The sequence below is a fragment of the Rhinolophus hipposideros genome (genome assembly GCF_964194185.1).
Source record: "Rhinolophus hipposideros genome assembly, chromosome: 16".
NCBI lineage: Eukaryota > Metazoa > Chordata > Mammalia > Chiroptera > Rhinolophidae > Rhinolophus > Rhinolophus hipposideros.
Window position 1 is genome coordinate 47560709 of NC_138062.1, and position 12950 is coordinate 47573658.

General features: G+C 53.9%; 1 protein-coding gene across 2 annotated transcripts in view; it reads left to right on the forward strand.

Annotated features, from left to right (window-relative positions):
• The window catches only part of CACNA1A (calcium voltage-gated channel subunit alpha1 A), a 208120-nt gene that overhangs the window by 188467 nt on the left and 6703 nt on the right, over positions 1 to 12950 (forward strand). The window contains exons 36-40 of one of the 2 annotated variants that reach the window (XM_081075591.1): positions 1197 to 1324; positions 2599 to 2695; positions 6065 to 6170; positions 12261 to 12368; positions 12500 to 12600. In XM_081075591.1, the coding sequence (XP_080931717.1) occupies positions 1197 to 1324; positions 2599 to 2695; positions 6065 to 6170; positions 12261 to 12368; positions 12500 to 12600 (540 nt within the window). Of the gene's footprint in view, positions 1 to 1196; positions 1325 to 2598; positions 2696 to 3507; positions 3605 to 6064; positions 6171 to 12260; positions 12369 to 12499; positions 12601 to 12950 lie in introns of both variants that reach the window. The other variant, XM_081075590.1, reaches the window with a different exon arrangement.

The following is a 12950-nucleotide window of genomic DNA, read 5'->3' on the forward strand; positions in this document are numbered from 1 at the left end:
TAAAATTAAGGACATGTAGAATTACAGATCATTTATTAATCACCTATTATGTTTACATCTAAACATTTGTTTAATGCCTACTTTATTCTAGGCACTGGGGGCTTAAGGGGAGAACACGGTTCTCTCAGTTTGCAGGGGTGACGGGCAGACAAGTCGGCACACAATAGCACAATCTTATATGTGTTTTGATGGGGGAGATTCAGACTAAGAGAAGGAAGATTTCAAAGAGTGGCCCACAGGGATGGTGAGCAGGAATTCAGCCACATAGTCATCTAATTGGTTGCAAGTAACAGAAACTGACTGAAGCAAAATATGCAATTCATTAACTTGTATAACTGAAATGTCCAGGTGAGGCTGGATCCAGGCAAGCGGACCCCATCCTCTTTGCTGTTCTCCTCCGCACTGGCTTTATTCTCATACTTCTCCTTATAGAGGCAAGATGGCTGCCAGAATGCCAGAAAAAATCCCAGGAAAGGCTCTCATTGCCACTTTGGGTCACGTGCCCCTCCCTAACCAATCACAAGCCTGGGTTATATGACCACCACCTATGGAGCCCTGAGATAGGGGTCAGCCACATCAAACCAGAGCACCTAAGTATAAAGGAGGTGCTGTTACCCAAAGAGAGATGTTCACTAAAGGAACAACATTTGCAAAGTCCTGGAGGCAAGAAAGATGCAAGCTCCCCGTGCTCTACAGACTAGAACACATGAAAAGGGGCTATCAGAGGCAGATGAGGGCAGGAAAATCCATCCATCCATCCATCCATCCATCCATCCATCCATCCATCCAAGAAATGTTTGCTGAGTGCTTACTTTGTGCTGGGGCTGGAACACGACAAGGTTTTTGCCCACGTGGAGCCTTCACTTTGGCCCTAGTGGGAGCCAGGCATGGGAGGGTTTGGGGTCATGGTGATCCCCTTAGTGTGAACCCCTATTTCACTTGGCTTCTCCTCCCTCTCTCTCTCTGACTCTCTGTCTCCATCTTTATCTCTGTCTCTCCCCCCATCTCCATTTCTCCATCTCTCTGTCTGGGCTCCTTGGCACATGTGTCTTTCCTACCTGCCCTCCCTCCATCTCTTTCTCTGTCTCCTTTTCCCCTCTCATCTCCCTGCACCTCTCCCTCTGGGCCTCTGTGTATATGTGTTTGGATGGGTCTCACTCTCCCCCACTCCCTCTTGGCCCCCGGGGTCCCCACAGATGCTGAACCTTTTTGTTGCCGTCATCATGGACAACTTCGAGTACCTCACTCGAGATTCCTCCATCCTGGGGCCCCACCACCTGGATGAGTACGTGCGTGTTTGGGCCGAGTACGACCCCGCAGCGTGGTAAGGAGTCACCCCGAATCCTCCAGCCACACCATCCACCTTTCTCTGGCACTGGAGCCCAGACCTTGGGACGCTGGGTCCCTGGGGAGCTAGCAGGCGTCTCAGGGCGGTCAGTCTAGAGGAAGGAGATGAGAATCAGCATCCTCTCACGCCCCCAGTTAATGCTTTGGGTACCACCCCCACCCAAGCCCCAGGCTTTCTGGGAGATGAGGGAGGGGGCCAGCCATGAGGCGTTCGCCTCCTATGAGTCTCTCCTGCCCCTCACGATGAGGCCTCCAGATGGTGAGGACAAATTCGCGAGGCCCAAGGGAGGAAGCCAGAGGCCTCTCAGCTTCAATTCTCCTGGGAGTGTGGAGACAGGGGCTGGCCTAGCTCCCTTGGCAGACAGGATTGGCTGCAAGACCACAGTGCTGGAACTTAGCTCCCGCTGGGATCCCAGGACCCTGGAGCAGGTGATCACACAGGTCCAGGGGAGAGGACACCGAGCCTCAGTGGCCTTTGCACCTTGATGGTCATGAGAAGTGTGAGCTCTCCCATCTGCGTAGGCACCAGAGTGCCCCCTTCTGGCTGACAGGCGGTGGTGTCAGAGGGTTGGCTCCATCCTGTGCATGTGAACTGAGCTCCTGCTCAACACTTGCAGGACACTTGCAGGACACTCAGAGGCACCACCCTGATGCTTAGAGCCCATTAGTCACTGACTGAAGATTCGAGTTCAGGCTGGGCTCAGGACCCGAGAAAGCATTAATGGGCGCCCTCTGCCGCCTAAGCACTGGAGGGGAGGCCTCACGAGGAAAGCAGGGAGGCCTGGATCCTTGCCATCCGTGCAGCCCCAGATAAGTCCTCCGTGAGACCGAGAGGCTGGGGTGAGCCGCGGTTCTGGGACTTGACTTTCAGCTGGTTCCTAACTCTTCCTCTTTTGATTTTAGGTCACAGCAGTTGGATGCTGTCCCCATGTCCTCTATTCCACGAGCTCCCCCTCCCACCCCAGTGTAGCCCGTGTAGATTGTCAAAGGGGGAGGTGCAAGGAGAGCCCTTCAGGAGGTGCCTCCTAGCCCAGAGCTCCTGGCACACCCCAACCAAAACCCTCTGTCCCCTGGGGTCTGCGAGTGTCTGGGAATGTCTCAGGGACCTTCACTCATCCCAGGTCTCCCTGATCCTTTCAAGCCAGGGGGTCCCCAGCACCTGGCATCACAGCCTCCCTGTGTGTGCAGGGAGCCAGCGTGAAGGCAGCTTGACCCCTGTGCCTCCACTAATCCCCTCTCTTCTCCTTTCAGCGGTCGGATTCATTATAAGGATATGTACAGTTTATTGCGTGTAATATCTCCCCCTCTCGGCTTAGGCAAGAAATGTCCTCATAGGGTTGCTTGCAAGGTTTGATTTCCACTAAAACCTGCTAGCATCCATGGAATGAGTGTGGCTTGGGGTTCTTCAATATATATATTTCATATATATATATATATATCCAAAAAACAGAGCCATCTCTCTTTCTTGCATTAAACTAGAAAATTCTTTTAGCCAACAGAATGCAGTCACGTAGACTCAATGAAGCATGGAACATACCTCTCCGTTCCCTTCAGCCATTCTGCTTGCTCTTAGCTGAAGCTGCCCATCCCAGGGTCTCAACGGCACCCCAAATCAGACACATCTGGGAGGGATCGTAACTTTGCTTTGCCCTCCCACTGTCACCTCCACTCTCTCCCCCTCCAACCTTGGCCTCCTGAAGCCCCCAGCCCTTCTTCCACCACCCCTGGCCCCTCCTCCCCACCTAGGCCCCCTCAGAGACCAGCCTCAGTCAAACCAGAGAACTTTGCCCAATTTTTAAAATAACACCAAATCAAAGCATTGCTCCAGGCCCTCCAAAATGAGGGGGGAAAAAACCATTCCCTCCACATTCCACCAGAATCATAGCTCAGAGTCAAAACTGAATCTGACTTTTCTCTTTTCTCTCTCTCCCTGCTTGTGAGCAGTGAAGTAATCTTTTTTATTACCTTTTCTTCCATTTTTTTCCTCCTCTTTTCCATTTATTTGAAATACCTATTTTATTGTTCTCTGCATCTTTCTCTCTCTATTTTTTGGCTCGTATGGTTTTGGTTTTTGTTTTTCTTCTGTTTCTTCCCCTCCCTTCACCCACCCTTCTTTTGGTTCCCTGTCCCCACTCCCGTTTTTGTTTTCGGTGCTGCCAGGGGCCGCATGCCTTACCCGGACATGTATCAGATGCTGAGACACATGTCTCCGCCCCTGGGTCTGGGGAAGAAGTGTCCGGCCAGAGTGGCTTACAAGGTAGATTACCTTTGCTGACCACCAACGTCCGGGCACTGGGGATTTTTCAGTGCTGGCCAGGAATAATCAGCCAAGTCTCTTTTTCCAGCATTCCTCTTCTTTTTTTTTTTTCTTTTTTCTTTCCTCAAGTAAATGGATCATGACCATCCCTTGACTCTAAGCAGCACACTGTGTCCGTCCTTTCTGATGAGTGTGTCTTGGTGTTTTGAGACTCCATTATGGCCGAATGGCAGGGGGAGGGGGAGGGGAGCCCCTAGGTTCCCTTGCACCTGGTCTCCTGAAAACCAAATAGGACACAAACACACTTCGGGGGGGTTGCCACCATACCTCCTTTCTGCCCGTGCAGAGCAGCCCCATGCCCAGGCCAGAGCAGGTACCTTTCAGCAGGGGGGCTTTGGCCCCCAAAAAGGCAAGGCCCTGGTTCCATCTTTTGTATCTTAAACCCCCAGGTCCAGCAGTGCCCCCCCCCATGCACACCTGAAGCTGATCTCTGACATAGGGCCTTGGGGATCCAAGACCTCCCAAGGAATATCCACAGCCTCTCTTCCGCTCCATCCTCCCCTCTGGAGTTGCTTCCCCAGCCCGTCCCTATGCCACCCATCTTCTCCCCCCCGAGACACCCAAACATGCCTCTCCATTGTTCCAGAGTGGGCAGGCGGGCCGCAGCCGGACCCCTGGACCGTGGCACCCTGATGCAGGCCATGCACGCTGCCTTGGCGGGAGCCTGGGGCGGGCAGGCACCATGGCCGTCCGGGGAGGTGGTGCATGCTGGCTGAAGGAGCAAGGGTCCTGCCGCCAGGTGGCTGGGCCGAGCCACCCCTCTAGACCCCTGTCCCGGAATCTCCCTTGGCACCCAAGGACAGATGCTCTGTTTTCTCCAAGAAGTTCAGGGATGACCTGTATAAGTCCCGCGCCACCCCACCCCCCAAAAAAAAACAAAGATTACCCCATCATCTCATTCTCCCATCCACCTTGGTCCACCTGTGTCTGCAGGAGTTTTCCCTCTGCCGTCAGTATCATTCCTTCTGCCTTGTGTAGCTGCCTCCCCACAACCTCGTTCCTTTTCCTCCCTCCGTGCACCCCTCCTTCCAAGTCACCACCTGGATGAAGCAGCCCTACCAGCATCTCAGAATCCCTGCGCCTATCCCTTCTCTCTCTAGTTGTCCTCTTGTCCCTCTTCTTGGTCTCTGCTTGCCTGAGAGAGAGAGTGAGAGAGTGTGTGTGCGTTTGTGTGCATGTGCACACCAGTGCACACGTGTGCACACACAGAAAGGAAGAGCCCTTTTTTTCCTGGCCTCTGTGCAGGGCCACCACAGATCCATAAGGCACTTTGTGCAAATTTGAAAAGAGCATCTTTTCCACAGAACACTTTACCTGTTGAAAAATTGTAATCCAGTAATGTGGTAAGAACCACTTTTCTGCTGGCAGCTGGGAAGTTGTCATTTAAATACATAAATCCATGATTTCTAAGACAGGAATCCCTTTGTGCAGTGCACAACCTGCACAGCTGTGCACAGTGGCCCAGTATGTGTGTTTCTGTATCTACTGCCTCCCTCCCCACCCTGCCCCACCCCATATCTCATGTTCTACTCTGGGTTTGCCATCCCTCTCCCCATCTCCAACTCTGTTTCCTGCTGACATGTGTCTGAATCCCCAGATGAACCGCAAACTCACCCTCAACCCCCATCTCCGTGCCACCTCAGCCTGGGCTGGTACACACCAGCCCAGCATCCTCTCCCATGTCACCAAGCACAGGGGCCAGAGGCCCTGCCTGGGATACAGGGAATCTTCTTCCCTGGGCCATGGGAACACCCCCTCACCCCTTCCCCCACCATCGCACAGAGCCAAGACCCAGACTTGCCCTGAGATACACTTTCCACGGAGCTATGAATGAGTCTCGAGATTCCGTCTGCATGCGCCCGTCTGCCATTCTGTGTGTCACGGCTGGTCTCGCTGCATGTCTGCAAGGGGCCCGCCCCATCAGAGGGGGCCACCTGCTTGCTGCTTCTCAGAGAAATGATGTGGTCTGTGCCCATCTGGTCTGGTCTGGGCCAAGCGGGGTGGGGGCGGGGAGCCAGCGGCCCCAGGCAGCTGTGGCCGTGGATCCCTCTGCCTGGCTGCTGCATGTCTTCTGTGATCGGCTTGTATGCTCTTCTTTGGGATCAGAACGGAACGGAGCCATCCAGAAGAACTCTGGGGCAGGGCCTACCCAGATCTGGGGTCCATCGGGTGGGAGAGGAAGGGGCAGGGGCTCATGGCATAGGAAAACAGTGCCCTCCCTACGGGCCACCAAGGGAAATCGGGAAATGGAGCACTGGGACCAGTAACCTGAGGGTGGGGAGCACCTTAGCTGCTGCCTTCAGAGTTCTTCCTGGGGCTCCCTGGGTAGGGTGGGTCTGGTTCACGGGGAATGGGGAGGGGTGCTTGGGAATGACTTCCCTTGCCTTTGGTTTTCTGCAGAGGCTCCTGCGGATGGATCTGCCTGTCGCAGATGACAACACCGTCCACTTCAATTCCACCCTCATGGCTCTGATCCGCACAGCCCTGGACATCAAGATTGCCAAGGGTAGGGGGTGGGGGTGGGGGCTGATGGGTGGGACAGGGTGGAGGCAGGACATTGGAGGGGAGAGCTGTGGGCAGCTAAGGATCCCTGTCCCTGCCTGAAATGAAGGAGCCGCTGCCCTGTCATGGTCTTCACTCACTCACCCATTCATTCACTTGGCAAATTTCTAGGGCATGCTGCCTGTGTACCAGCCACCACTCTAAACATGGGGAACATGGCAGCTTACACTTCCAGTGGGGAAGGCCTCCCCTAGGAGGTACTGAAGGAGGTGAGGTGATGAGTCACGTTGATACCTGCTGGAAAAGTGCCCCAGGAAGAAGGACCAGCAGGTGCAAAGGCCCTGGGGTAGGAGGTCACTTGGGACTATGTTGAACTGACTTTATCTCTGAGTAAAGGGGGCGTAAGGCAGCATTTGGAGAAGAGGACGGACCTGATGCTCCTCACATCTGAACAGGCCCCTCTGGCCAGAGTGGGGAGAGTGGACAGAAAAGAAGCCAGAGTGGAGGCCACTGACCGAATCCAGATGAATATAGGAGGGTGGCTCTGACTGTTTAGATTCTGGACATTTCCTGGGAGCTGAGCCGACTAGATGGCCAATGGATTCAAATGTGGAGCATGGAAAAGGTGTAGCTAGAAGGAGTCAAGGCCACCCTTGACTAGGGGGTGGGGCTGTTGCCTGAGATGAGGAAGAGGCGAGGGTAGGGGTGAAGGGAGGGCAGGAGGTCAGCATTGCCTGTAGCACATGAAGACATGGAGTAGACAGGGGGCTCTCCACTTACATTTCCAGTGAGGGGTGGGGGTACTCCGTGACAAGGTTCTGAAGGAGGTGAGCTGAAGAGTCTTCATTATGGGCCAGAAATAGAAGTCAGGAGGCATCAGATGCTAACAGATTTTAAGCCAGGAGACTGGATGAGCTCTCCAAGGGGACGAATGTGAACTGAGAGATCCCAAAGGACCAAACCCAGGGCCACTCCAGTGTGAGAGGGGACTGACAAGTTGTGGCCAGGAAGGTGGGCAGAGACTTGGGCAGTATGGACTCCTGAAGGGCATCTTCAGAAGGAGGAAACCAGTGTGTCGGGCTGCCCAGCAGCCAGGGAAGATGAGGACCAAGAGTGCCTGGTGGATTTCGTGAAAGGTCAACTCTGGTCACCCTGACCAGGGCATCTCTAGTGGAGAGGTCAGGGTCCCTGACCTGGCGTGGTTTTCAGAGGCCTGACAGCAGATTAGATGTGACTTGGCAGCTGATGGAGCAGCAGGTCAGAGAGAGAGGACATGATCAGCAGAGAGAAGGAAGTCAGGAAACGAGCTGGTGCTGGAGGACTGGGTGTATCCTCCAGCAGAGTTGGAAATTGGGGGGCTGCAGATGGCAGTGAGGCCTCACCCAGCTGAAGCCACTGGGTTGTGGACCAAACTTCAGGGACACAGTCTCCTTCCAGGTCCCTAAGGGGAAGAGGAGGCGGAGGAGCCAAGTCCAGAAGTTGTTGGTGAGGGAGGTGAGCAGCTTCTAGTGGGACGGTGGCCGGCGGAGGGAGTGAAGTGGAGGACAGGTATTGTTAGAAGTGGGAAACATGCAGGTGAAGGTAGAGAGAGCAGGAGAAGCCACCAGAGAGAATGAGAGAGAATCACAGGGAGTGAGGATGAGGCTCAGGGGACAGCAGAAGTGGGGGTGGGAACCAGGCCCTTGTCTGGCACAAATGGAAGTTAGTTTCTTGTGCAACAAGTCAGAGGTGAGTAACACAGACCTGCCAGGCAGCTGGGCACACATCACCGATCGGGCCCAGGTCCTGTCTGTATTGTGGCTCTGCCCACCCCAGGCTGTCCCCTCATCAGCATGGTCAAAGCTGGTCCAGGTCCAGCCCCAGGAGATGAGGAAGCGCAGGCTGGGCAGCAATTTCCTTGTGATCAGGTGGGAAAGTCATGTTCTGTGGGCTCATCTTGCCCATCTGCCCTGTCCTCACTATAAACCTTGGCAGGCGACCTCACCCTCTCCAAGCCTCAGGTCATGTATTAGCTAGCTATGCCATGTAACAAATGACCACAAATGTAGCAGCTTAAAGCACACCCATTTATCAGTTCATATTTCTGTAGGTCAGAAATCCAGGCGGGCTCAACTGGGCTCTCACTAGGTAGAAATCAAGGCGAGGGTCTTCTCCAGAAGCTCTGGGGAGTACCTGGACTCATCCCAGATGTCTCCATGCCTGCCTGCCATTCTCTGTGCCCGCGTGGTTCTCTGCCCTGGCATGCCACTGGCTGCAAGGGGATTTCAGCTGCAAAACACAGGAATGCCTTTTGCCATTGTCTCAGAAAGGGCCAAATCCAGGCTAACCCCACTCAGGGCCAGCCCAGATTCTCATTCGAGACTCCACATGGCTGACCAGCCAAAGGGCACTGTCTCGTCCTTTAACCCCTTCAAAGACCAGTTTCTGTCTGAAGACGAGTTCTGCAATGGTCTGGAAGATTCTGGGGTGGGCCTTCTGGGAGCTGAAGGGCTTTGACCTCCCTGCGCCAAAGAAGGGTGTTCTGGCAAGTTGTTGTCTGCCTGAGACTGGTGGCCATGTTGGCCACAGCTCATGGAATGAGAGCCTTCACTGAGTGCCTGCTGTGTGTCCAGTCCTGTCCTCAGCACGTGGGACACGACAGTGAAAGGCAGGCGAACCTCCGGCCCTTGTGGCGCTGCAGGGAGACAGGCGACAAACAATAAAGATGCTAAGTTGAATATCTAATGTGTTTGAAGGTAAGAAATACTGTGTAAAAAGAGATAGCAGGGTTGAGGGTTGGGGAGCGAGATCAGGGGTTAAACCCTACGTGAGCGGTTCTCAACCAGTACCATTCTTCCCCCAGGGACATTGGGTAAAGTCTAGAGACATTTTTGATTGTCACAGCTGGGAGGGGGCTGGTGCTAGTGGCTTCTGGCATGTAAAGGCCAGGATGGTGCTAAATACCCCAGAGCATGCAGGACAGACCCTGTGACAGACTCTTCACCAAAAGGCCTACAGAATGAAATGGGGGAGGGGAGGACTTTTGGACCATAAACTCCTGTCCTAGGAGCCCCAGTGTTAATAATTCTGTAACTGGAGGAGGAATACACCTGGGGTTCATACTTGAGCGAACCCCATGACCACAGCTGACAGCCACCTGGAAAGTCTCTAAACATTTTCCCTTTGTTTAAATGTAAAGGACAGTCCTGAACGCAAGGTTTCCCAGTGAATTGAAGCAGAAGGAGCCTAAGGTGGTGCTTCTCAACTGGGGAGATGTTTTTCCCCCAAGGGGACACTTGGCAATGTCTGGGGACAGGTTTGGTTGTCAGGACTTGGGGAAGGGGGTGCTACCGGTATCTAGTGGTTGCTGTTCAACATCCTGCAATACATAGAACGGCCCCACAATCAAGGATCCGGCCCCCGAGTCCGCAGTGCCAGCTGAGCCCGAGGATCACTGCCCTGACTCCCTCACCTAATTCAGAAGCCAAGAGCAGCTCGGGTGGCTATAACAAAATACCACAGGTCGGGTGGCTTAAACAACAAGAATTTGTTTTCTTGAATTTCTGGAAGTCAGAGATCAAGGTGCTGGCCAGGTGGGTCTCTCCTGAGGCCTCTCTCCTCGGCTTGCAGACGGCCAGCCGCCTTCTTGCTGTGTCCTCACACAGCCTTTTCTCTATGCGTGTGCACCCCTTGTGTGTCTCTTTCTCTCTCATAGGACACCAGTCCTGTTGGTTAAGGACCACCCTTATGACCTCATGGAACTTTACCTCTTTAAAAGTCCCATCTCCAAATACATTCACATGGGGCTTAGGGTTTCAACATGAATTTTGGATGGACATAATTCAGTCCATAACAGATGTCTTCCTTTTCTCCACTAGAAACAGGAAACATCTATGCTGTAAGGAGAGAGCAACTTTTAACAGGAAATGTCACATTCTCTTCTTTCCCTTCCCATGTGTCTGAGAAGGAACCAGAGACCCCTGGCACCTTGCTTATTAGCTACAGTGGATGGGAAATATAGCTATAATTCCAACTGCTTCCCATGAGGAAAGAAGAACTGTCATCGGTTGGTGTTGAGTCTTGAGAGCTCAGCTACATGGCATTTTCCAAAGGGTCTCCCACAATAGTTTTGACCTCCGAACCTGAGGCCAGGCCCACAGATCAGCCCCAGTGACCACAGCCTCCTGCAGCGTGCCCTCTCGTGGGTGACATAGGGAACAATATGAGACGATAAGTACAGAGAAGAGAAATAAAGCAGGAAAAAGGCATAGAAGGTGATGGTGAGGTAGCTAGAAGGCCTCTTTGATAAAGGATTTGAGCAGGGACCTGAAGGAAGGAGGGCACCACATAGATATTCATAGAAAGAATGATTCTGGCAGACGAAACAGCCCATGCAAGGCCCCGAGGCAAGACTGTCCTGGCATGTTTAGGAACAGTGAGGAGGTCGGTGTGTCTGGCACAGAGTGAGGGGAGAAGAACAGATGAGGGCCGATTATGCAGGACCCTGGGTAAGGTTGAGCTCTGAGGGCTCTGAACAGAGGAGGTACCTGACTGACTCAGGTGCTCAGACATGCCCTCTGGCGGCGGTAGGCGGGACAGGGCGACCTGGGCAGAGGTAACTGCACTGGTCCGGGCAGTTTAGCTCCCCATCACCTCAATACCCTCCAGAGCAGGATCTGAGCTTTACCTGCAGAAAAGCCCTTCTGAAGGATCTTTCCCCAAATAAAGACCTGTCTCCAGAGTCACATGGGCAAAACTGAGTGAAAGCTCTATGGAATGCCTGGCAGACTTGTGTGCTTTGGCCCATCTCTACTGAGAAGGAGAAGCTGGGCGGAGCCCCAGGCTGGACACAGGAACAGGAGGAGTGGGGAAGGCTGGGCAAGGAGAGACCAACGGGGAGTGGAGGCAAAGTGTGATATTGGAGCTGCCCAGGCAGGGCAGGCAGTCAACCTTCGTGCCCTGGTAGATGGTGGTTAAAACACTGAAATACTTCTCTGGCGGCTAGTAGCCAGCCCTTGCCCTTCTCCCCACACAATCCAGCAACTACAGAGTTAATGTTTGGCCCAGCAGGGCGCCTTGGTACCCTTGCTCTAGCTCTGTGGTCAATGTCCCTTTCATACCTGCTATAAGTGTTTGGAACACAGGATTGGAGGCTCTGCAAATGGAAGTAGGAACAGAAGCCAGGCTGGTATATCAGTCAGGATAGACGAGAATGTGCTGTATTACATACAGCCCTGCGGTCTCAAGCCAAGAAAGGTTTGCTTCCCACTCCCATTAACGTGCCCTTCCTGGGTTGGCAGGGCACTCTGCTCATCAGTCACTTAGAGGCCAGGCTTGGGAGAGCAGCCACTGTCCCTAATGTCACCAGCCTTCATGACAGAATGAAAGAACTCAGAAGGGTCTTTCACCAGCTATTAAATACCCAGTGACACGTCACTCTATTCATACCTCATATGACCCCAGCCAACCACAGGGGCCAAGACAGGCCACGCTCCCATGCACTTGAGCAGGAGGGACCAGAATTGCTGGCAGAGCCTTAATGACTACCATGGCTGGAGTGAGGGACCAGAGATCAGCGACAGCCAAAGGTCACCACCTCCACGGCAGAGGAGACTTGGTTGAGGGAGAAACCTCTTCCATCAGGACTGTTCCATGGCACCCCTGGCCTCACCCCAAATCTGTGGGCTGCTGCAGTAACGGTCCTATGGCAGACACTGTCCTCAGGCTGCATGTACCTTAACTACTTTAATCATCAACTCAGTGAGGCAGGTACAATTGCTATCATCCCCATTTCACAGATGGGGAGACTGAGGCACAGAGCGGTAGATTATCACACCTAAGTCTAGCAGTTGGGAAGTGGGAGTCAGGTTTCCACCTGGGCCATCCAGCCCCTCCTGAGGCTCCGGTGCTGGACTGTCACCCACACAGCCATTCCACAGCTCTGTCCCTGCCAAGGACCCCCCCATAGTCATTCCTCCTCTGGGCTCAGCCCCACTGAGCACTGGGACCCATGGGAACCAAGACTCCAGAGCAGGAGCTGCTGGCTTGGCAGCTGCCCCAGAAGCCAGCAGGCACCGAGGCAGGCAGTCAGGGCTTCTCTATGCCCACGTTGCAGGAGGGGCCGACAAACAGCAGATGGACGCCGAGCTACGGAAAGAGATGATGGCCATCTGGCCTAATCTGTCCCAGAAGACGCTGGACCTGCTGGTCACCCCGCACAAGTGTAAGAGCCCAGCCTGGCCAGCCCCGGGCCCCAACCCGCCAAGACAGAGAGGGAGGGAAACGAGGCACAGGGTCAAGGGTCTGGTGCATACAGGGACCCCCACCCACGGTGAGCTCACTCTATGTCTCCAGCCACAGACCTGACAGTGGGGAAGATCTACGCAGCCATGATGATCATGGAGTACTACCGGCAGAGCAAGGCCAAGAAGCTGCAGGCCATGCGTGAGGAGCAGGTATGGCCTGGGCCCTGACAGCCAATATCCTTCTCTCTGGGGTCACCCTACTGGGCGACGCTGGCTTCCTGGTCACCATGAGGACCAACCAGCACAGCAGGACAGATCATTGAAAAGTAAGACTGTGCCAAGGAGAAATAGCTTGGAGTAATTCATCTGCTCCACCAACACTTATTGGGCACCTACTGTGTGTTGGGTGCTATTCTTAGCCCTGGGGGTGCAGCTGTGAGCAAAACAGACCAGAACCTCAGTTGGGGAAAAGCCACCGATGACAAATGACTAAATTATATAGCATGGCAGAACACAGCACCATGGGAAAGAGTGCCTGGGGGGAGGGGTGCAACTTGAAA